The sequence below is a fragment of the Acipenser ruthenus genome, chromosome 19 (assembly GCF_902713425.1).
Source record: "Acipenser ruthenus chromosome 19, fAciRut3.2 maternal haplotype, whole genome shotgun sequence".
Lineage (NCBI taxonomy): Eukaryota > Metazoa > Chordata > Actinopteri > Acipenseriformes > Acipenseridae > Acipenser > Acipenser ruthenus.
This window is the reverse complement of record NC_081207.1, coordinates 1,180,469-1,205,771: the sequence shown is the minus strand read 5'-3', so window position 1 is coordinate 1,205,771 and position 25,303 is coordinate 1,180,469. Positions and strand designations below refer to the sequence as shown.

General features: G+C 41.6%; 1 protein-coding gene across 2 annotated transcripts in view; it reads right to left on the bottom strand.

Annotated features, from left to right (window-relative positions):
* Positions 1-25,303, bottom strand: part of LOC117424070 (centrosomal protein of 112 kDa-like) — a 104,598-nt gene that overhangs the window by 16,017 nt on the left and 63,278 nt on the right. For both annotated transcript variants that reach the window (XM_034040104.3, XM_034040103.3), the window contains exons 21-23: positions 19,080-19,310; positions 9,102-9,164; positions 5,602-5,751 (exon numbers count right to left, since the gene is read on the bottom strand). In XM_034040104.3, coding sequence (XP_033895995.2) covers positions 5,602-5,751; positions 9,102-9,164; positions 19,080-19,310 — 444 coding nt within the window. The remainder of the gene's footprint in view (positions 1-5,601; positions 5,752-9,101; positions 9,165-19,079; positions 19,311-25,303) is intronic.

Here is a 25,303-nt window from a genome sequence, read left to right as displayed (position 1 = left end):
TACACCTTTTAGGAGTTGTTCAATTTACTATGCTTGCAGTGGTTTTAAAGAGCAATGATCATATTGCGCCTTCATACGAAAATTGGCAGCAAGTGAAAACCAGGCTTCTGACAAATCAGAGCATAGCATTATTGTATGGCCAGCATTTCACTTGATTTCCACCTACCTGTGAGGTCACTGTAGGTGGGATGTGGATGAAGTTCTGTAGCTAGAGCTGAAAGTGATGCTTGCACATTTGCAAAGCACTGTAGACTTTCACTTAAAACAGGCCATCCCCCCCCCCCCCCAAAAAAAGATTTTATTTTTTATAATTTATAGTGCTAGCAATCTTCACAGCATTTATTTTCTTTTATGTTTGAGATGCTACCATTTCTTGACATTCTACTAACAATTAAGTGGAAGTCCTAATTCAGCTTTGAAATACGACAAGTTACACAGCATCTACTTGACCAGATATTTTTAGGACTATCCGTACAGTCAATTGTCATCTGGTCCATCAGGAACAAACGGAGCCTGATCTTCATGAACAAAACTGCGACCTTAAGTACAGCAGGGAAGTTAAATAAAATCCACCTTAAAAAAACAACAAACAGAAAAAACCCAAACTTTAAGACGAGTATCGTTTGAGTCAGAATCTCTCTTATCTTCTGCATGTCGAAGCCATGGCGAGCACAAAACCCATCAGCATGTTTTTGCACCTCATTCCTGCACTATTGGGACAACCACCTGCTGGGCTGTCTTATTTTAGAAGAAAAAACAAAGTTAAAGTGCATGCAGCGAATATGAAAGCAGCTGCAGAGCACAGACACGGATTGCAGGGAAATTGTTAAGAATGCATGACTCAGGCATGTGTAAAGATGGGAAGTATGAGGTACACGTTTGAATTCTCTAATCTTTGACTTTGGCCGATGGGCTAGTCTTGATGAGTGAGAATGAGGCCCCGCAGAGCCTAAAGGTTGTGCATATGAAAAAATCACAAATAATTGAAATCCTGCGTACCCTACTTTAAAGGTGGACATGGCAAAGTTTTGAAAGCTTCTAAAGCAGTGTTAACCACCCAGCCCAGCTTCTAGAACCTTTTAAACATTCCGACTTACGGCATGTGCCATCATGAAAATAGCACTTTAAAAAAAAAAAAAAAAACGATGACAGCCAGTACATTTTATAATGACACACTGCAATTGAGAGATCTGCCCAGCTTGCAAAGCCAGACCAATGGGAATGTCCTCTACAAATATTCCTTTCTTATTTATTCATAAGCAATCATAATAGCCTTGGATTCCTCATACCATGTGATGGAAAAATTCTTTATGGCAAGACAAAAAAAAAATTCCAACATGAAACAGACTTTCAAAACATAAGAAACAGAACTAGTTTGTGTTTCTGGAATGTGAAGTATTATCAAAAAGCTTAACTTGATCCTCACAAGCAGTCCTTGCCACGGGCAAAGTTATCTTTACACTGTGCTCATGCAGGCTGTCTTCAATAACAACTATCTAGGGTTAAACTGGAGCAGAGACGTATTGCTGAGCTCTCCTACGCAAAGGCATGAATCAGAGCCAAGACACTTGTGTGCTTGGAGAAAGATTTGCTCCAAAAGCGACACAAAGACAACAAGAGCTTCAACTGACAGTGATTTAATTACATTGTATATGACGGCACATAAAACTGTTTCACGCATCGGCATTCACAATAAGTTTCTCTATGTGATGCTTACTTTAGATTGCTTTTTTCTAATTACAACACAGACGGTTAAGATTTTGAGAAACCAAAGCCAACAATAAGTCAGTCATGCTGTGGTGGTACAGTTCTTATCAGTATCTATTAAATCGCATTAAACACCACTAACTCGGTGACCTCCGCACTTACAATGCACGCCAGGCATTCCTTCTCCCTCAGCTTTTAACTGTTAGATGAACTGGTCCAGTCTCTGCACACACTGACACAGGCCTGTGTTCCATGGGTGTTTTCAGCATTGTGGGTCTCAAGTAGGGATTTGGATCATGAAAGTCATCTGTTTTTTCCAGTTTCAATGACCAGCTATCTTCTGTGCTGTTGGTGAGCTGTCAGCTCAGCTTGATGCACAGAATGGTTAGTCATTAGGGCTCTATTTTAATGATCTAAAATGGCGGTGGAGCTAAATACCACCCCTTTGACTCTTTTTCATCCCTGGTGGTGTTTCCACCAGGGGTAATTTATTAACCCACTTATTAACATTACTGCAGACAATACAAATACAGTGAACTGATGTCCTCTGCAAATCGAGTCCATACATGTTATCGCCCCTGGCATTTTCAAATGACAAACTTTAGGTGCCAACAGAATACATATTGCAGTATTGTACAGTATACTGTATGAGGCGCGGGAGCATTGAACTGAAACGACATGTTTGCTAAAACTCAAGACTGCACATGTGAGCCCTATATAGCGAATTGAGGTACATGAAAGGTGTAAGATATACGGAAACACTGAGTTTGCTACAACCATATCTTGTACCGCCTATAAAGCAGCAGCACATCACTCTTTATTTGGACATACCTGCACGTATTCAAAAGAAATTGGTCTCTCCTGTTACCTGCAACCTCTTATCACAAACCTGTCGGCTGTATGTTTATTGTTCTGTTTACTCTCAGCTCAGATGTCTATTTAAGCTTCACGGCTCTGACACATTACTGATGGCAGTCTGGAGTGAGGAGTCTTTCTGTTCTCAGTGACAGCTGCCTCGCAACAGGAACACTGCACTGTACCTGGCGTGTTATGTGCCTCGAAGCATTGTGCTGTCGGAGCGAGAACGATGTTTCTGTTCAACGATTTCATTTGTCTGCAGTGAAGTGCAGCCTTCATCTTTTTGATGCAAATCAACAGTTTGAACAGAATGCTAAACGACTTACCATTTTAAAAGTCGCTTACAGTTCTCGGGTCTAATTTAAAGGGCCAATCTCATGGCAAGGAGTGTTATGCTACAGGCAAGGACCCCTTGTTTAGTTACTGCCGAGTACATTTGCTAGGTGGGGCAGCTTAGCGTAAGCCCCCATTAAAACAACCGCAGAGGAAACAGTAACACTGACCGGCCACACTGTTGATAGAATGAATTGTCCACAATATAGACCGCAGCTTAGAAGGGCTCACACTAAAACAATCTCAGACTGACCTCACCGTGGGAACTTTGTCACATTATGCAGTTCACAGTACTGCAGTCCACACAGAGAGGTACTGTCTGCTTTCCTTTCTGATTTGAGCCAACTGTGATCCTGGGGTCCCTCCGTGTGATCAGAAATACAAAATGTTAATAATACTCAGTGTTGATTGTCAAGTCCAGTTCCCAGTTTCATCCCATCAATACCTCTGAATGCCAGTTATCCTAAACCAGCCCTAGCTCAGTGGTTCTCAAATCCAGTTCAAAAGTCTACTGGAAGCCCTAATAGTAGTAAAATCTATAATGGTGTGTGTGTGTGTGATTAGTGGGAGGAGGGGTACTTTAATCTTCAATTCCTTAAAGACAGCACTTCCATGATTTGCATTACGAAACTTCAAATGTGTACCGCAGCCTGGTATTTACATTGAGATTATGATCTTTGCTATTCAAACAAAGCACAGCCCACCATGTATGCAAAACAGCAAACGTTACACCCCTACAGTCTCACCACTCTTACATGAGATTATCAAATGCACTAAAACCTAAAGCTGCACACTCCGACAATCTTGTTCAATGTTACACTGTAATTCCTTCTTGTCTTTTTTCCCCTCAGAGTTTTGCATCCGGCGAACCGTTTCAGAAATTAGACCTTGCAGGTCAGTTTGGTTTCATTATTATTATTTATTTCTTAGCAGACGCCCTTATCCAGGGCGACTTACAATTGTTACAAGATATCACATTATACATTATTTCACATTATACAGATATCACATTATTTTACATACAATTACCCATTTATACAGTTGGGTTTTTACTGGAGCAATCTAGGTAAAGTGCCTTGCTCAAGGGTACAACAGCAGTGTCCACCACTGGGGATTGAACCCACAACCCTCCGGTCCAGAGTCCAGAGCCCGAACCACTACTCCACACTACTGCTCATGCTCATTCCGCAATGTTGCATTTAACAGTGGGGACTACAGCTTGCAGCAGTTAGAGGTTATACACAACGTATTCAAGTGATCATAGCACAAGACCACATTGTTTTCACTGTATAAACAATAACCCCTAAAAAAAATGTTAGAAAAAGAGACCAAATGCTTTTTAACCAGGACAGAGGTTTAAGGAAAGGGCCAGTACAACTTCAAGCAAAATTAAAAACAAACTGTGGCTTTAATCTTCAAGGAGAAAAGAACTTCTGGCATGAAGCAGGGCAACCAGAACTACTGTTTTGGAATTCGTACATTTCAATGCACAGTACTTTGATGTTTTTCTTTTGCCCTTTAGCATTCATAAGCAGTCTTTGAAGCAGGCAGCATGGAAACACTTTCAGTACTGCAAGAGACAAAACAGCTTTCTTTTTTTCTCTACCTAAGCCTGCACCACAGTATCTGGAATGTAATCACCAGCCTGCAATTAATAGAGCTTGTTAACTTACAATTAACTGTTACAGTTCATGATAATGAGCACACCAACGGTATGCTTTCTAGTTAATACTGTGGCGGACGGATCACACAATAGCTTACAGAAGCCAAACAGTTGGAATATGTATCGTATGTTGACTGACATTTGCAATATTTAGGTTGCTGTCAATATTCAAGACAAAGTAAGCTGTGTGACTTGCTAAGTCCAGGTCTGCCAATCAGACTACAGCAATAAGGAATGCAAGCATTCACGATTTGCAAATGAATGACAAATTAAAACTGCACTGCTGGCTATGTAAAAAAAAATAAGTGCACTAACAGGCCCACACAATCCCACACTGAGGGTGAATAAGTGATGAAGCGGCACCCCCGCCTCCTCTTAGAACATTAACGTCTTAGATGTGAGCCTGTAACGTCTGTGCATCTCTGACTTTCTTGTGCAGGTTACGAAGGCTGATTGAATCACTCAGTCCTGCGCCACTGTGTAGTGCTAATTCCGCGCGACTGTAGTTCATTTTGTTTATTTCTCATGTTTTTCTCACTGTATTGTGATCTGCTGCCTCAGGGAGCTGTATTTACAGTTTATGGGTTGTGCATTTGAACTCGTACAGAAACCCACATTATAATTCAACATATGCAACAACAAATTAAACAAACCCTCTATCCTCTTCTCTTTGTGTTGGTTATTGAGTGGGTAACTATCCTGCAGCCCTGGAGTTCCATGCTTGTTCAATCCTTTTTATTTTCTGATGCCCTCTCCCAGAGTAACAGAGTGTCTTACTGGATGATACGGAACAGATACAACAACGACAGTTTATCCTGGTAAACAATCAATAGAAGCGACTGAAACACCTGCCCTGGGCTTTTTTCACTTTGCACTGACCACTGATGCATTTCATCTTGTTAATCGTCCTTATCAATAAAAGTATTTCGGCAAGCAAATAATGAGCATGTTTTGTATCTGACTCCATATCCCCCAGCTCCCTGCTCCCTGGCTGGCTGGCTCCTCCCCTCCCTGCTCTGGCTGGCTTCCCCCCTGCTCACCTTGCTGGTCTTGTCGTGCTCTCTGGCGAGCCTCCTCTTCTCCTCCTGCACCTTGCCCAGCCTCTCCTGGAGGTGCCTCTCTGCTGACAGCTGCTGCCGACCGGCATCCTCGCGCAGCGAGCTCACTGTGGACTGCAGGTCTGCGATCGTCTGCAGGGGGGGGGGGGGACAGGGAGTGGGTAACAATTATTGAGTGTTACAAAACTACATTTCCCAGAAAGCGCTGCTGCTGTGCTACTGCTCCTTGTTCCGGAACACTCCCCCTGAGGCGTCGAAGCGATACACAGGTCGAGAAGGTACTGCGCAGGCTCAAGTTTCTATCACAGCAGTGAATTATGAAGAGTAGTAATGGAGTGAGTTGCTTAAACATGCCTCCTTAATGAGACACTCCAGTACTGTGTGCAATCAACAGAGCGCACTTTTTATGTCAATGAGGAATCATTTTGCAAACTTGACAGCAGATCTGCTCTCAGATCTGGCTCGGTTGTGATTGTGTTCACGTTAGTGTGCAGGTCACTGTCCAGCCTGTCGTGTGCAGGTCTGTTTTCAACACATACAGAGTCACTTTGTGCCGGGGAACTCATGGCACAAATCAAAAGGAAAAGTGCAGGCGGGCTACTTTCATATCCTCCTCAAGTCAAAATGAACATTTTATTTAAACATGAGCCAAGAGAACAGGCCTTTGCAGCATGCTTTGGGCAAGCCAGATAATTGTTTAGTGTGTATAAAATTTGGAGGAACAATCTGACTGGAATACACAGAGTGTGTGGGTGTTGGGAGTGAGCGATTTGGAGAGGCTGCAGAGAGATAGATCAGGCTTATTTTGTCAGTGGAACCACATTAAAGTAACAAATGACCCATTATTATGGTAACGTCAGTTTTCTTAGTAATAATTATTTCGCAATATAGATCCTTAAAACTACTCTGTAGCCTAAAGGAGCAGACTAATGCTTCGTGTTGTTCTTTCCTGCTTTTTTAAGGTTGCTTTGACTATATGTCACACTGGGCTGGTCTTCTGAAGCTTATTACCGCTTCTATTCCAGTTTCCTTTAGTTTCAAACTTACTTTCTCCACTTCAAAGGACTTCCTTTGGGGCAGCATGAAACTCAGTTTTATTGTATTTAAGCCAAATGACCTAAAATTAACTATTTGCGAATAGAGGAACAATTGAATTTGTAATAACTTAATTCAAAAAAGGAAAAAAAATAAATTATATTATATATTATCTCTCTCTCTCTCTCTGTCTCTCGGAACTAAAATTGCTTGGTATTAAATATTGTAGAATTATGACAATGACAAATCTGTGCGAAACCTTAAACGACTGCCTGAGGTTACCAAAAGGTTACTAAAATAAAAATAACAAAAATCTATTACAACTATACCTATGGCTGTTTAAACTTTCATTAGCTTTAGGTGCCATTTTTCACTTATTTCCTGATCGAGGTGAAATAGTTATTTTTTATTTCGAGTGGGGGTTGTACATTCTAACATGCGAGAGAGCTACTGGCATGTATAAAATGTTTATAACCCTACAGTACAGGCTTCTAACAATAGCTATAACACTACGGCCTCTTCCTCCTAAATCAGCCTAACATCCTGCACAATGTATACAAGAAACACATATCCTCGTAAAGTCACCTCGTTATCCTGTTATGCCGCCTGTCTCTCTCCTACTCGTGTAGTAAACTCTTTTGCAGAGACAGATGAGCCACATTTTGATTATAATGGTCTGTCTCTCTGGTTTCTCTTCCAAGGGTGTAGCTCCCTAATCTATAGCTGGACTCATCACCCCAGCGAGAAACCTGACCCTATAATCAAGAAGCTTCACAGAGACGCACTCCGTGAACACTGAGCTTTGCTTATTCCAAATAACAGAACGTGCGTTTAAAAAATAGAGAAACAAAAAGCCCCCCCTCTCTTAGCTCTGATGGAAGTGGGACGGGTGCTGTGGGAAGAATGGGGACCAATACTATTCTAACTAATAGCTCTAAAATTACTATGACAATAGGGGTCTTGACAAGACTCCATAAACAGTGTAAATCAGGCTGTTACTCGTGAGTATTGCACCCTGTAACCAAGCATATCTCCACATTTTTTGTTGCTATGGAAAAGTACATTTGCTTTGAGTTCTTATGCAGGAAATAAGAAACACAAAGACAGAGAGAGAGCTGGGAGATCAAATGTGCTTTTACTGTACAGCTTTAACCTAGAAACCAGCTCTTTTGAAGCTTTTTTTTTCTTTCCACGTCTTTGTTATTTCGAATTAATTTTTTATAAAAATGTTTTTTTTCCTGAGATGAAAATGTACGTACATGAGTAGCTACGGGTCGATCGCAGAGTTCCGCTTGCTTTGTTCTTTTTGGTGCTTTGTGTTCACGGAGAGGAATATAAACACATAGCTACCTACACATGTTTACATCTAGTGTACACAATCTTGTGACCCGCAGGGCTGCGCAACAATCTAACATGAGAAGTTACTTTTCATTACAACGTCCGACTGTCTGCCTCTCTACAGTACAGGACCTTGAAAATAACAACTTGAGATGCAAAGTGATAATCAAGCACAATTACATCATACATAATTACATCCCTCGGTGAATGCCTTATATGTTAGTATACCTAAAATAAAGTTTTCAACAATTTCAAGCGCGATCAGGTACTGTCGGTTTATTTTTTACTTAATTTCACCGTTATAAATCTGCACCTCATGTTAAACATTTAATTCACTTGCAATACAACATTCAGAAATGACGTAGACTGGGCATGGAAAATGCCAGCATCCTGAACAGCTGTTTAAGCCTTTAACCACTCTTACCTGCAACCCTTTCAAACGAGTAGGATGGATCAGGGAATTTCCTTTGATCCCCTTAAGAGACCGGACATCCATTATATTATTATGTATTCAGTGCACTGGATGCAATGCAACACAGGGTTAAAACAAATACAAGCACAGTTTAAAACTTGGGATTAGGGCATGCTGAAAGCAGTGAGAGCTTTCTTTAAAGCTCCATAATAAAGAAACCCTCCTGCCCTCCTTGCCACACCCCACCCTTGATTACCAGCTCTGGTGCCACTCTACAAGTACAGTACTGTGAGAGCGTTCCCTCTGGGGCTCAGTCAGGAAGCATCCTTTGTGACCCGATCTGGGTTTAAAGACTGCTCTTTATCTGGTACCATTATATACAGTCCCATTCCAGGCTTCGCCCTAATCCCTCCAGCTATTCTCCACACAGCACTGTCTACCTGCAAAAGCTTCGGGCTTCTTAATGTAAAGCACATGGAGCAAGTAAGCTGGTTGGGAAATAAATTGGCCGCGACCATGAAAAAAAGGCTGGGATATATTTTCTTAACACGGGATTGTATATCTCCGTTTTATCTGCATTTATTTTTGTAACGTCAGCGTATACACATCTGAATGGGGGGTAGGGGTGTGGGTGTGTGTGTGTGTGTGTAATGCTAACGCTGGTTAGTTCTTGAAAATGCTCAGAGAGACTGTTTACCTGGGAAGACTTGGCAAGCTTCTGACTGTATTCCTTTTCAATCTGCTTCAACCTGATTTTGGTCTGGAAGAACAACAAAAACAAAAGAGAGTGAGAGATGAAACCGGATCGGCTTGGAGGAAGAGCACGCACACACACTTTGCTGTTGACCCCTCCGCTTGGCACCTCATCTGCATGCCTGTCGCTGAGGAGCTGGGCCTCGTGCCAACTCCAACGCCCCTTTGTGGCAGCCAGAAAAGCACAGGGGCCTGCCTTTGATCTGCAGCCAACTATTCATCACTTAAAAGGAAGAAAAATTCAACCGCTGCTGCCAATTATTAGAAAAACATAAAGGCCTCTGTGGAAAGAGCGAGAGAGAGAGAGCGAGCGAGAGAGAGCGAGCGAGAGAGAGAGCGAGAGCGAGAGAGAGAATTACAAAGTTCAGGATGACTTCACCTTAGCATAAACAGGGACACAAGCTCTTTGATGGAGGCTTACACAGGTGTAATGTAATGATCTGTTGTTAATTAATAACGTGTGGTTATCTGTGTGGTAGGATGTCCTCTGGAGGTTAGAGGAGTGTCACAACCTGATTACAAAAAGGATCCAAGAGAGCCTCCATTGATAAGGATTTTTAAAGGTGTTATAAAAGGTGGCTATAAAAACCACATGGCATAGTAATACATTGTAATGAGATTATGTGAAACCAGTTGTATCCTAAAACAGGACAGATTTTGTGCCCCTGTTCTGCAAAATAATCCAAGTCTGGGTGATGAAAATGTACCATTTATCCAAAAGATTTACCACTCAAAGTTAAAAAAAAAAAAAAAAAACAACTCTTGTAAGAATGAGCACTTTCTGGATACATTGTATTATTTTTGTATTTAAAACCCAGCCTGCACTTGCAGATAACAAATAGAAAACCTAGTTTATATGGAACTATCTGCAGAAAGCTTATGCTCCTCTTTCTGACCAGGTATTCTGCTGCTGCCAGCACCACTAGAAATTGTCAATCTCTCTGGGTTACGACCTTTCCCCTGGGAGATGAGAAATAGCTTGCTAGATCAGTTATCAAATGCTACTTTTCTTTCTCGTCTGAAGAAGGCACAGCCTCTAAGCTGCCTGCCTGGTGATCTGGGCTGAATCTCGAGCTGCTGATCAGGCAGAGGCAGGACGACAGATATACAGGGGACATGCGTTTGATGGGAAAACTACCAGGGGCTGAATTGCACTGAACTGGCCCTCATTCGAGGATTCTGACCTCCTATAGCAAGCTGCAGTCTTTGGGCTTTGTCCTTCAGCTCTCCGATTCCTTACTTACTCCCCTTTGTGGATGGCATTTCCATTGTTTCTATAGAGACCGTTTTTAACATTGTGTTGTTTCCCAAGTTCCAGGTCTAGATGCTGACAGGACTGAATCCCACCTGTGGTAACAGACCTGGGGATTCACAAAGAGCCATGACCTGGTTTGCATTCTGCTGCTGAGTCGCCTTGCTTTGCTCTGCGGGCCAGACCTGAGGGAGCCACGTGAAAGCAGCACTCATCCCAGGCATTGTGCTGCAGGTAAAACAATAGACTGTTTACAAACCTGTGCGGTTCAGCCTATTCTGCGGAATGTGTAGCAAGCAATGCAAACCTCAGAGAGATTTATAGCGTCACGGTAATACATTCACCAGACAAAACAAGCCACACCTCGCAGAACACAATTGTGTTTTTGTGATCGAGATGTTTGGATGCACAGGCAGGTAGACTTAACCTAGTGCGCAACTAACGCAATAAAACATCAAAACAGCAGAATTTGCAATCCAGTATTCCCGTCTCAAAACCGCGTCTTTGCATTTACTGGGACTGGATTTTTAAATAGTTATAAAATGCTTTTGAAAAGATTACTTGCTTAATTAAAAAAAAAGAAAAGAAAAAAGCATTGAACCCATAGAGCTAGCTAAGTGAGCTACTGCGGATTCCACACCTCTCCCTTCATACCGAAATGACTGGCTCAGGGGAGCAGGCTGAAACAAGTGCGCCACTATTCTCCTTTCATGCACAGCACCTTAGACAACAAGCACTTAGACATTTCATAGCTTATACCCTCTTTTGAGTCTAGAGGGCTCTGTAAATTAGATAATTGCTGCACAAAACAGGCTTTCCCATTGTGTTGCACAAAGAACGACAGCTAGGTTTATCTTTTAGTACCTGCGCCCTGCCACTGGCATTTGAATTCTCCAGGCAGTTAGATGCAATACCAGATACTGTAATCATTTAATAATCCTGACTGGCACATGGGCCTTTGAAGTCTTAAAAAAATAAATAAATAAATAAAAAAACCCAAACACAGGTACAGCAAACACACTCGCCATACCAAAACCTGATTAAGACAATTATTGTTGGCCCTGGTTCAGCAGATACCAAGACAAGCCTTCGAGAAACAGCCCAGGAGCAGTGGCTGGAACATCAATCAGAATGCATCCATTAAGCAGTGCTGCGCCATCATGTTTTTTTCTGTTTAATAGATAGCATCACTCCGCAGTGACTCTGGAGAGAGCTCTGTTTGCACCGTGCAGTCGATGCCTTAATCTCCGAGGAACCAGCTATGCCAGGAGTATTGTATGTTTTTTAAAATACACCGATTTTCTGAAACGCTGAAGGACACAGCTGTTAATGAATGTAGATCCCACTACAAATATGACACTCATAGTGGCATTGCAGTCCTACCTACTGGGATTCATTTTAGAATTAAAAAAAGCCTATTTTCTAAAACTGCTCCAATTCCTGCCCCCTACTCTCTTTACCACACCTCCACTTTTAATTGCAGCCCCAATTATAACGTTGACGGTACGCTGTTCCACTATAGGTGTTTCAACGTTAATAAATCTGAACACATCCCAGGAACGCAGGGGCAGTTTTTGAATCCTTGTTTGAGTATAACATTGAAAAGAGGAGGCTGGCCTGCTGTCCTGCAATTGGCTATGGTTAACTCAAGCCCTCCAGTGGAGGTATCGTAGGTAGAGACTCTGCAGCCCACGCAGCTTATTTTCCGCCTGAGTGAACTGCAGCGTTTATTTTTCTTCTTGTGATGTGCGAGAAGCAGGATCCCTGCAGGTTATATCATCTGAGGATCTTCAGAATGCGCTGCAGCCTGGACTGGACTGCTCCGGGGGCTTTAGGATTGCAGCAGGGACTGAGTTAAATCAATTAGGGATGAGACTGGAGCAGATTCCAACTTTGAAGTCCAGGGGCGAAAGCACTGCCTTTATTTACCGAACCACTGAAGTAACTATTACATGTTTGCCGTTACGCTTTTATTTGCTTCTTCGGAGGCTGCAGGCTGAGTCTCATCATCTTTAAAGTGCTCCCTTTTCACAGTCACCCCCCCTCCCCCCCACACTTCTTGGCATCTCCAAGCAAAAAGTTTGGTGATTGACATGTACGTTTTCTTCGAAATTAACACCACTATAGTTTATAGGGTTAAAATATTCTCTCATTTTGAATTAGCTGGGGAAACAAAGGCATAGTTCATACCATATTAACAGTGAAAATCTCTCTCAGGGGTAAAATAAACCCAGTATCCCATCAGATGACCTAAGAAGAGAGAAACACTCTTCTGTACAGTAGAATGGGTATTATTTATTTCAGACATCAGTTATGCACTTGCTTCCTTTGCATCTTTTTTATTCAGATATTTATAAAAAATATTAATTATGATCGAATACAAACCTTGTTATTTTTGCCAGTGAATTGTTTGTTTGAATACTAGAATACTTGTCCCATCTCTAGAATTGATGTCCTGTCCTGGAATTGTCTCACAATAGTTTTGGATGTGTTATCTCTACTTTCAACAGCGTTGACATATTTTTTTCAGATGTTTTGGGGTTCTTCTTTTGTCTTGTGCAATGGAATATGTGTTTTTTTTGTGTGTGTGTGTGTGTTTCATACTTTCATACTGTGTCCCATGTTTTGTTTTTGAGACCCTGTTTTTTGTTAATACCTTCTTAAAATCCGTCAAAAGCAAGTACGACAGCCTTCGGTCACTGAAATCTGGGCTGCGTTCAAAACTAAATACAAGGGCAACATAATTCACAGCCAGTCACTTCACCTCCTATTCAACAGGTAAGAAAACAACAATTACTGTAAAAGCCCAAAACACACTCATTTTTAACCAAACACTCAGGACTCGTTTGAAACATTCCCAGAGAGGAGACGCTCTCATCTAAATCTGATTTTCTAACAGTTAAACACCCCCTCCCAGACTCTGAGGTGATTGGGAAACTTCTTTCATCTTTTTTTTTTTTCTCTAATTTATTGCTCTACATAATCCATGACAAAAAAATAATGTGATTTACTGTATCTCTGAATGACAGAAAAGCATCTGACAGAAATGAATACGTTAGCACAAGCAAAAAAGTCTTCTGGCAGCAAAATATACAAATCATTACTGAGGCACGTCAGTATTGTATTACAATGAAATAAATGGATGACTGAACACAGGACAGCTCTCAACCCCATCAGATACATGCTCTCGGTAGGACGTCGAGCTCCCTTGCAACCAAAGCTTCTCTCATGTGCAAAACTAGCAATAGCCTAGCACCTTCCTGGGACTTTCTTTATACTAAAAAAAAAAAAAAGCCATCTCACAAAATCTATTGGTCTGTATCAGAACAGCTAGCTATTACACAGTATAAGTACTGCATGAACAGGTGATAAACACAGAGGGTAGACTTATAGTTTAATAGTGGCACGGTAAATGTATTGGACTTCACTTTGATGAAGTTTTATTTATTTTGTTACTAAGCCTGACCTAAACAATAAAGCCTCATCTAAGCACACACTTCACTGCCAACAAACTTCGGACTGTGCACAAACTGATTAGGACTTGCAACAGCAAACCTGGGCTGTGCCCAAGGTCACACCTGGCCTGAGTCAATGCCAACCCTGACATGTGGAAGATGTCTTCGCCAGCTGAACCCGACGCTGAATTGTTCCACCTTCCAGCCTTCAAAAGGCTTGCCCTGTGCGCTGCTCCGTGGGCGTGACAGGAAGAGAGATAAAGAGGGAAATTACAAATAGAAGGATACGGGCAGCTGTGTTTGAAGAGAACGCTCAATTTGGACAGGCAAGCGGAGTAGCATGTTCTTTTTATATCAATACTGAAAAGGCTCAAAAGATACAGCGGTTTCCTAAACTGTTTCAATGGTCCAAGGTTACTTCCTCAGCGTATTGTTAGAATGTCTTCTGATCTGCTCGGGTCATGCTTTCTGAATGCAAGCCTCACTTGCCAAGAACATGCCACAGATGGAAGTTACAAACAGCACCCACATCCAAAACGTACATCTGCAAACACTTAACAATGAGGCCGGCCCTTCTGGATTTTTGTTTCAAACTTGAAAATATTTGCAGCAGTTTGTGTGCTCTGCACCTAGTTACCATGGTGATAGCAATGCTTGAGCGATAGATAAGGGCACCTGGCACCAGAACAGTAAAGCAGGTTTGAAACGGAAAATGTACACATGCTGAAGAGTGAAATCACTGACCGCAAGGGATAACACCTGAATGAGCAACAGTATGATAGTACTGTCCACTGGCAGCTGTGCTACACTTCAGAACCTCTTATTTAGGAGAAGCCTCCACGGGTCACCATACAGTTCCCAGCAGCGAGTTGCAATTCAGTAATGGAGAGTTCGATATAAAACCTGAAAATCAGGGAGCTGCAATTCCAATTACTCAATCAGTACAAATATTTCAGGATCTATAAAAGGATCACAGAAGCCTTCGCTGATTTTATGTGTATGTTCGTATAATCTCTCTCATTAATTCCATTAAAACTACATTACAAGAATAAGTACAGCCTCGAGGCATGTTTACTCTCATCAAAGCAATGCAGGCAGAGTGATGCAGACCATGACTGAGGTGAGTGCTTTTAAATGAGCTCCACTGAGGATGACCCATGCCTGGAACAGTCTGTGCTGGCGTTGTGAACGTGTGCGCAGGGCCCGGCTTGCCCTGCAGCAAGCATGTGTATAACTGCAAACATGATCTCTCTATTCCAGCACATTCAGGCACTGGACTTCCTCAGATAGAATGTTCTTCTAATAGGCATTTCTTCATCATGCTATGGAAACATAGAGGTTTCATATGTGTCCAAGGGCAGAATTTCTCCTGATTTGTTGTTTACTTGATTTGGTTTAGAATCAATGCATCAGGGTGTGAGGGTTTATTATAGATTGAAATTAACTGATGGATTATGATTGATATATGAATTACAGACGCAGACAAGTGCAATTAATCAAAAAAAGCAGGGCATAGGCCATGGGAAAAAAGCTAAAACCTTCAGTGTCATATTTATAGTAAACAAGCCAGGTTTTCTTTTTGATGATTATATATTTTTTTCTTCTGGTAATACAATGGGGGAAGGTAGCCATGATGAACAGGGAGGAGATGGCTGTGTTTGTATCAGGCAGCAGCTGAAAAGCTTACAATGAGTGTGAAACGCTAAGAGTAAGCCTCTGAAGCCAAGTACTGGCAGGTGTGCTCAGAACCAATTCAAAACATATCCTCAAATCTCACCGAGCCTTCCCTCTGTCAAGCAGACACCCACATAACAGTGACATAAACATAACCTCACCCTCATTCGGGTCTTCACCGCTTTAAGAAGTGAACCTGACTCTACATTTTGTTTTTATGTAAATGCATTTCCCAAGCTTTGCTGACAATGCAAAGGACATGCTCTATTTCAAAGAGTTGTAGAGAGCGACACTGCAACATTGTAACGGTCGAGTCTCCTGCACTGCATTCTATACTCTGGTGAGGGTGCATGCTGTATTGAGCCACTACACAGGTGGGGTGGGGGTGGAAGTATTAGGGCAAAGCTTTAAGCTCATGTTAACATGCCAGGTGTGCAGTCAGGCGTGACCTTGAAAACATGCCACGTATGCATTTTGTTCTGACCCGTGCTACACATCAGAGTTCAAAATGAACTAATGCCAGATATTAAAGAATGACTGACAAGACTGGTATACAATGAAGCTCACTGGATCTAATACAGTTAAAAGAAAGCTTCTTAGTTATGGGTTAGTTAGGGCTGCATTAACCTGGGGCTTTTCAAAACTGGAACGTGCACAACATAAAAAAAGCCATACACTATATGTGTCAACTGACTGCTCAAACTGTCCGATATTGCTACATTTATTAGAGAACACAGAGACGGGACACGTTTGCTGAGATGGACCAGATCTATCTTCTAGAGACTCTGATATGCACTCATTCATTTTGTAAAGGGCAGAACTTTTTGCCACTAGCCAAGCCAAGTATTTTCAGCCTGCACTGAATTTACCCAGGACACTGTGTTTAGCAACCCCTGTTTAACATTGGCAATCAGAGATGGGAGAAAGTATTTTGGTGGATACTGGTTCCATTGTCCCTGTCTGTGTCACTGCCCTGATGCACTTGTGACCTGCTTCATCTTCACTTGTAAAAACACAACACCCCCCCTAGATAACATGTCCATAACATCCGTATGGATTCCACAGCTGACTTTGTGTTTCCTTATTCATTTAGAGACCAAGCGACATCCTTACTAATTTGCTCATCTTTAGATGGCTGATAATTTACGTTTCTGAATATAACATGCATCCTTTAACAAATGCCAGGGGTATTTCTGCACGTTATATATGAGGTTCACAGTGTATAGTACACTAGGGTATTTTTGCTAAGGTTTCTCAGGCATTCATGGTATACACAGGGTGCACACTATGTTCTGAACATTTTGGTACATGTTACCATATTTACATAGGAAAATATGTACAGGTTGAATGGAGGTAGTTAATGCAATGCAACCCCCCACCCCCACCCCCCCATGCTTTTTCTCAACGCAATATTGTACGTGACCTGCAAACACATATACTGTGTAAGTCGACCGTCAATTAAATTCTTAATGATGGCAAACACAGCGAACGAAGCTGCAGCAGTCTGAAGGACAAACCAAAAGGTAATCACGGAGACAGCTGCAGCAGGGACATTGAAATCGTCTCTCATTATTTTCATAATGAATACTTATTTAGTACTTTCGCGCTGGATTTTAAAATACTCTACAGTTTGCACAAGGCATCTCACTAATGATTAACACACTTTTGGGTTACCATTAATATCAACACAAACTATACATTAAGAATTCAGATCCAGATCAAATGTTCTCTGCAAAATATTATATCGGGTTCACCCCCAGTTTATTAATCAAGGGGTGTTCTGGAACACATACTGTATAAGAAAGCTTTTGCGATCATGTAAAATGCCAGGCCCACTGGACTTACACTGGTACAAACAGCCAGGGCCTTCTCCACTGTGTCAAGCAGGTGATTGCTGTCCTGGCTTTAAAATTTTTTCATCAACAAAAATAGGAAGTGTGAGAAATCAGTGTAAAGTGTTCCAGGGAAGGTCGGCTTATCTCATGATACAGTGCTCCAGATCCAGCTGCTCAACAGAAGAGGAAGATTGTGAACCTGGGGCTCTTTACAGAGGAGATAAACACAGCAAGGCACCAGACAGAGAAACATTCCATTTACTGCACAGCCTTCAAAACTATTTCAATTCATTATTCTCCAATATATATATATATATATATATATATATACACACACACACACAGTATAAAAACTGCAGATGCACGCAGCAATCAGTGGTAGAATCTCATCTTCTGACAGTCTATTGCCCTATATTATAGTCCATGCTTTCTTCAAACAAGCGTATTTAATCAAAATACATTTTTGAGATTCATGGATTTCACGGATCATTTTCTTTTATCTCTGCAAAATATGCTGAAACTCCAGTAGGAAAAAAAAAAAAAAACACAACAAAAAAAAACAAACAACAACAACAACAACAACAACAACGCTGACTCCCGACACAGGTTACTGTTTTTGTCGCCGTAAGAAAATGTAAGCTAACAAAACAAGAAAAAAAAAAATTTAAAACATTAATAAATATCATTCGCATTTTCCAAAGTTTGAATTTCCTAAGGTCCATAAATACAAAATCAGCAAACTGCAAGACTTGAGACTTTATTTTCTTGATTTCTGGTTGTTGAGAAAGGTGTTTACTGGCAGCAATGTGCACAGTCTCCTCAGTTTACCTGTTAGTAGAGCTGACACTGGAGGTACAAGCCAACCACTTCTTAACATATTTTTGACATTTCCTATGAAGTTGCACAGTGCCAACTTTGTGGTGTTTTTTGTGAAGTGGAGCGCTGTTGAAATGTTCACTTGAAATGTTAGCCGGATTCGAACCAAGAACCAGTGCAACATACTACACCACCTAGCCCCTAAGAGAAAGAGACGCCAGGAGCACATGAAGCTGTTGTCTGATGCTAAATAGACGTAATAACACAATTGCAATGAGCACAATTGTAATGTGAATCTCTTACAGTTTTGTGCAAATAACCAATATGTTCCTGTCCGAAGCTTTCTGTAAGATCAGGATTCATTTGGGATGAAGTGCTCACATAAGGTACCAAAATGAAGGCTGGATTTATGAACGCACATACCACAATAATCTGCTCCAGATGTCTTTGAAAGGCTTGATAAGTGATGTATGTGCTGTAAAGAAAAGCCCATAGCTTTGACCGGTCTGATGATACCACCTTTTAACAGTTACTGCAGTATCCGGATGGCCGTACTGTACGTATCTGAGTTCTGTTTTATGTTAACAGGAATTCAAGGTTTGGTAAATACAAAACCTAAAGAAGATGGAGTGGTGAAACAAAAGCCTGAAGGTTCATGTGAAGAAAAAAAATCTGCATTGTTTTAGTGAAGGGTAGCTGATGGAAGACAGATGGGAACAGTACAGCACAACAGTAAGAACGATGTTGCAGGAGATACAGCCATTGCGGGCAGCACAGGTTTTTTTGGGGTTTGTGATACGAATAGCTACAAGTTTTAGATCACATCCTGCACATCAGCTCGAATCTCGCATTCCAGTTTATTTTGATAAACAGAGGATGTTCCTTCTCACCTGTTCGGCTGCCAGCTCCATCTCTGAAGTGTGGACGCTCTGCAGCTCCGGCCTGATCCTGTCCATCTCGGCCTGCAGTTTGGCGATGGCGTCCTGGTGCTCCTGGGCGGCTTTCCGTTTCTCCTCCTCGCGAAGCAGCCCCAGTTCCAGCAGCTGCTGTTTGCGCTGAGCGTCCAGCTGGATAAGCTCCTCTCGCAGGCAATGGACCTGGCTCTCCAGCTCCACGATGGTCTGGAGGGAGACAGCAGCAGGGTTAGCTCCAGGAACAAAACCCCCCAGGACCCCCAACCCACAGTGCACCTGTAGGGTATGTGGACATATTGGCCTGTGATGCAATCATTGGGAAGTTAAGACCGTCAGCAAGGTGTGCAGGGGAAACTACTGCTGGTTTCAAGTGGTGACTTTACTGTACTGCACAGCACCTGCTCATGGTCACACTGTATCCAGAACACTGGGTATTCTGGACCAAAGCGCTAACCACAACTCATCAATATATACAATCCTTCTTTGAGAGACATAGTACCTTAAAGTTTGACCTTCCTTGCAGTAAAGCTTAAAAACAGAGACAGATTAAAGACTTTTTTTGCATAAGTCTTGTTCATTAAATGACGCTTGGTCGATGGTAAAGATAGTATTTACTGTGGTTGGAGGTGGTGGGGGGTGTTTTCAGTGAGATTCCCCACCATGCTGCATGGCAGTCCTTAATGAATCTTCAAATGAAATTTCCCTGCAGCACCAGCAAATGAATCTCTTTACTGATGAGACACACATGCATGCATTCATTTGGCTGTTAATTAAATTCATGACATGCCAGCAGTCCAAAGCAAATCTGAAACACGCAGTGTTATCTCAGTTATCTACGCTGCTTACTAGGAGGTGAATTAAACAAAAAAGGAAATCAGTTGGTTTTGTGAGAAAAGTGTTGCTGGCAGTCATAATAATGTAGAAAAGGCACCGCTAAACAAACATCCATGCATAATGTCATTAAACAAGTTCCCAAGACAGTTTCTCAGCCTATGAGCTGTCAGACAATATCTTGGGTCAAGCCAGAGATTAGATTTTACTAGCTGAAATTGCAGTGAAATGTTAATTCCAATTATCATCCCAAATGGATGAGTGATTCACAAGGTATAAAAAGGTATGTCTGACATACAGACGGACAGACAGAAGCGTTGCCTCCTGTCGCCACGGATATTCATCACTGCATGAGCCTTAAATGTGATCATGCTTACAAGCAACAGCAGCCACTGTTATATTGAGGGTAAGGAGTACAATCCAAGACCGGTTAGACCATCGCAGCAACACGGACTCCCGCGGGTCCCTCCAGTCATAAAGAAGCATGATTTTTAATTGTTATAACTCTAAAACACACAACACTGAACTTTTCTCAGCCAGTGCCGTCTTCAACCCCAGCGGGGATGGAACTTATTAAGAATAACATGGCAATTAAAACACCACCATCCCTGGAGCTGCGGGCCCAGCGAGGAACCATTGTCATGGCAACTTCAAAAAGAATCCACTTTCATTTGTTTGTATTTCAAAACAAATGCGCTTTACAACCCCCCACCCCCCATGTCAGTGTTTTAATTTTAGCTGTGGTTTTTTTTGCCCACATTAAAAAAAAGGTCCCAATTGCTAGATTTGAACTTTAAAGTTGCACCATTTTATTTTTCATGCAAGCTATACGGGTTTGGAAATTGTTGAACAAAACAACATTTTGGCACAATTTTAAAAATAGCATTGAAAGCAAATCATTACTATTGTTTAAAGAAGGGTGATGCAATGCTAATGTACAGATTTTAATTAAGAGAACTATAAGTACACCACACTATAATTAACTTTGAACATGAGGTAATATTTAATCTAGCTTCATAAACACTACCAGCAGTAGTGCAGATGGGAGGTCAAACACAATGGAAGACAATAACAGTAATACTAATGATAATATTAAAAGCAAAAACAGGCAGGGCCTCTGAGGCATTCCCACAATACAGCTGTCTTCAGGGTCCTTTATTATATTCAGACCGCCAGGTACAGACCTGCTGAATAGCAGCTGCGTTGCAAAAGACCTTGAGACTGGGTGAGGCAATAAGACAACACTGATGGTGCATTTACACTTCTGAGTAAACGACACGCTGAAAATATCCTGGACAAATAACTTAAACATGTCATTTTTTCACTGTCAGCGCATTCTGCCCGTTTCCACTACAGACCACCTGAGCCCAGTATACCTTCTTTTGCTTTGCAAAACGGCCAGATTATTTTAACAGGGGAGAATATTTCTCCAAGGAAATGCTGCCATAAGCCCTGAAGTTAAGCCAAGGATGCCTAATTGTTTGCCTTATAACATTTCATTTGTGCTGTTCAGTTTTCTCCACATGTGTTCACAGCACCCCTGCAGGTGTGTAGTGTCTGTGTGGATCTCTGCTTTTAAATCTGCCAGTCACTGTGCAGTGGGCAGCATTCCCAGGAAGGTGACAATGGAAGGGTTTTCTATTTGTTTCTTTTAAAATTCAGCAGTGGCATTCACTACTCTGTCTGCTACGACCTGCAAACAGCACACTGGAGAATGCCACACTGAAACAGGTGATATAATACACATCCGGCTCAGCACTGAAGAATGACTTTTATATCCAGATAACAACTACTTACCTCGGTTCACTGCTAGCCAGCAATTTAGCTGCCAGTGTTTTACTGGCAGAGCGACTGCTACGTTAGGTGACAAGGATGCAAACAATGGCACTGGACAGTTTTAGGCACCGCAACTGCAGTTCATCAACCAATCATCCCTAACTGCTGAACACTCAATAGTGCTACATTTAGAAACAGTCAAAACTAAAAACTTTAAAAATTCCATTTGAAAACGAAATAGTTTTATTCACCTTAGCTGCGCATCCTCTGACAGAACTCACCCCGGTATCTTAAACCCTTTGAGGTCATTTCAATAAGCAAGCAGCTACTGAAACACTGCATCACTCTCTCCTTCCACAATCAGGAGGAGCTCCAGAAGCTGACACAGTTAAACTACACATGGTGCCAAATCGCTTCCATTGGCTCCCTTTACGAAGTCCACTGCACCGACTTTAATTGATCCCTGTACCACTCATCTAATCTTCAATAAGCACTGTAGGTATTGTGCTCTCTCTCTCTCTATATATATATATATATATATATATATATGCTATATAACCTGGGGATTGCTGTTTCCACGACAAATACATACCACAGCATTCTTCTAAGATTGCCCCCATGATTCGTCAGACAGCAGTAGTGTAGGTCACTGAGCTGCAGCATTCTGGTTGTGTGAGTTGTGTATTACACAGCGTAGTTACTATCTAAAAACTACAGGTGTAGTTAAAGTGCAATTAACAACAATGCAACTAATAACTCGGAAAGGTGTATGCATTGCATCCGATGATATCATTCATTCTTTGAATCCTCATGGGCCATGGCCTACTTGTGGGCTGGAGTAAGTAAAGATGCATTTATTTATTTATTCGGGTTTTGCGTGCATATTTATCTACTGACTGAATTCATTTACCGCATGCATTTATGTATGTATGAATGCATGCATGTATACAGCATGCCAGATAAGGATTTGGGTCTGGGAGTAACTTACCCTCTAAATTTTAACACTGAGAGTAAAATGTATTTTCAGGGGGTAAAATGCAACATTACCTTGAAGTCAGAAGTAATCTCGATAAATACTGTACAATCTTTAATGGTAATGGGGTAGGCATTAAAAAAGAGACTTCCATTTTAACTGCAAATTATTTTGAATACCGTACAGCCACGCATGTGTTCTACAAGGTTCTTTATCGACTCAGTGTATTTTTTTTTTTTTTTTTTCGAGGTTTACGCTACTTGTAGCTTTGTATTCCTTATTCATACTGTGACACAACAGGGCTTGCCAGAGATTGGATAATGTTTGTTGGGTTGGTTTTTCTTGTATAGAGTTTCCTACTAACTGAAGCCATTGTATTCTGGGAGATGTATTTGTTAGTGGACAGCTGCATGTACATCATGTATGTACATAACCAACCATACATACACTGAATCACACATGTGTGCACAGCCTTGGAATTAGCATGTCCTGCAGTGACATGCATACTGAATACAAATCAGTAGCAGGAGCTTAAACTCGGCGTTGCAGCTCTCATTTCCAATTCGCAGTGCAATCAGAGGTCTCTGATGGATAAAAGGAAAGCAGCTCTCTGAATATTAGCTAATGCCACATTTGCAAGTCTTCAAGAGGATCTTGCGCTTGTTTAAAAAAAAAAAAAAAAAGATTTCTTGCGAAACCTATATATGAATCACTTTGTACTGTTCAACTAATGGAAGCGATGCCTGGGCTGGGATTAAACCCTTTTCATCATAAAACCCCATCTGGTACCGAGACCACGTCTGTCAAACCTTTCCTTTAAAGTCCCGCCTTTGATTCCACTTCAATTTATTCCGATCGCAGCTGTGTGACTTCACAAAAAGCACGAAAGGACAGCACCATTTAAACCAAACATATTTCCAACTTGAAAGGGGCAGCTATAATTAAAAACAATGGGTATGAAAGAATGAGAATGGGAACAAATACAACCCCCCCTCTGCCCCCCCCGCCCTTCCCCTCTGCAAGTGGCTCAATGTCCAACAGATGTAAAAACGTTCAGAGATGTCAGTAAGCGAGGCAAGAGCTTGTCATTAAATGTGTCTTCTGGGAAGTGAAGGCCAGGAGGCACGGTAATGACTGGAACTATTCACAGACACATGCTTGTGTTTTTAATTTGTCAAGACTGTGTCTGCAGTTTTGTGTGCGATATTAGAATGTGCTCCCCCCCCCCCCCCCCCCCTCTCCCATATTGTTCAGCAGCATGACTCGGCTGCACTTCTCTATATGTAGACTTTTTCCACAGAGGGCCACTCTTGCAGAGTTTCTGCCCAGGAAGGGCCGTTTCTGAGATGTAGCTTATCAGACAGCATTTGCAAATATAAATGTCAGCAGATACGACACATCTGTGACTCAAGGCCGCTTGGGAAATAAATCACAACATGAAGAGACGGCAATGAATTCTCTTACACAATATCTTTACTTGTAATTATCATTCAGTTCAATTACACATTAAAATGAGGAACCCTTTCTGTGTAAAGGTTTACTGCAGTAAACCACAGTAAAAACATCTAGTAAAGCTTAGCAAAAGTATAATGAAACCACAAATCCCAGCTGTATATAAGCACGGTAAACTTAAAAAAATACAGAGCAAAGAGTCTATACGAGGGGAACCTTACCTACAAGAAAAATACGAATACAGCTATTTCTGTAAATATCCCTCTATGGTAGTTCCATTAAAAGTGAAACTGCTTCCAAAAGAAAGGTTTCATTTTTGGCCATCACTTTCATGTAGAATTCCCGTGTTACAGACCCGTGTGCTTCACTGTCATACACTTTCACAGCAGTTTGCCTCTGGTGGTGGAGACTGGATGGCTAATGAGGGTGCCGGCTGCAGCTGGACCCAGCTGAAAAGATAGTGGAACGGGTTTTAAAGGTCGGACAGGCCACCAGGTCTGGGTTTGGACACCCAGGCTGATTACTTTCCTGCTCGCTCTGACTCTTATCAAGCAGATAAGACTGTGCTGGATGAGGTTCTAGAAATGTTTGCCAAGTAATAGTTTGGCTTTGATTTATCTCAAAGCAACACAAGATACCTTTTTGTATTACAACCTTTTTTTGTGGTCCTGTTAATGATCAAGCCAGTTTTATTGGCTTGGTGGTCTACTGGGTAATATTTGCATTGTTTCGGATATACTGCCTGTCTGTAAAACGGCCTTGAGACGACACTGTGGGGAAAGGCATTATAATTTATAAATAAAGTTAAAAACGGTAACCTGGCTTGAACTGAGACTTCGCTCCCTAGCAATGCACTGTACTGTATTACCAGTAAAGCAAAAGAAAGGGGGGGACCAGTGCTAATAAGAGAGAAGAACACCTTTAAGTGTAGTCAAACCTTAGAAGAAATGTCCATACAAATCTTCCGTCAAAATGAACGAACTCATTCATGTGTTATAATGGACGCTTTCCTTCGTTGGTGACAAGATTGGCATAGCACCAGCTGACGGTTAAGAGCAGCAACTGAAAACGTGAACTGGAGCTGATTTTCCTGTTTAGACAGAGGATCTTTGCAATGATCACCTGGCAAACCTGACTCTGTGAAATAGAAAGCGGGACTGTCTGGAGA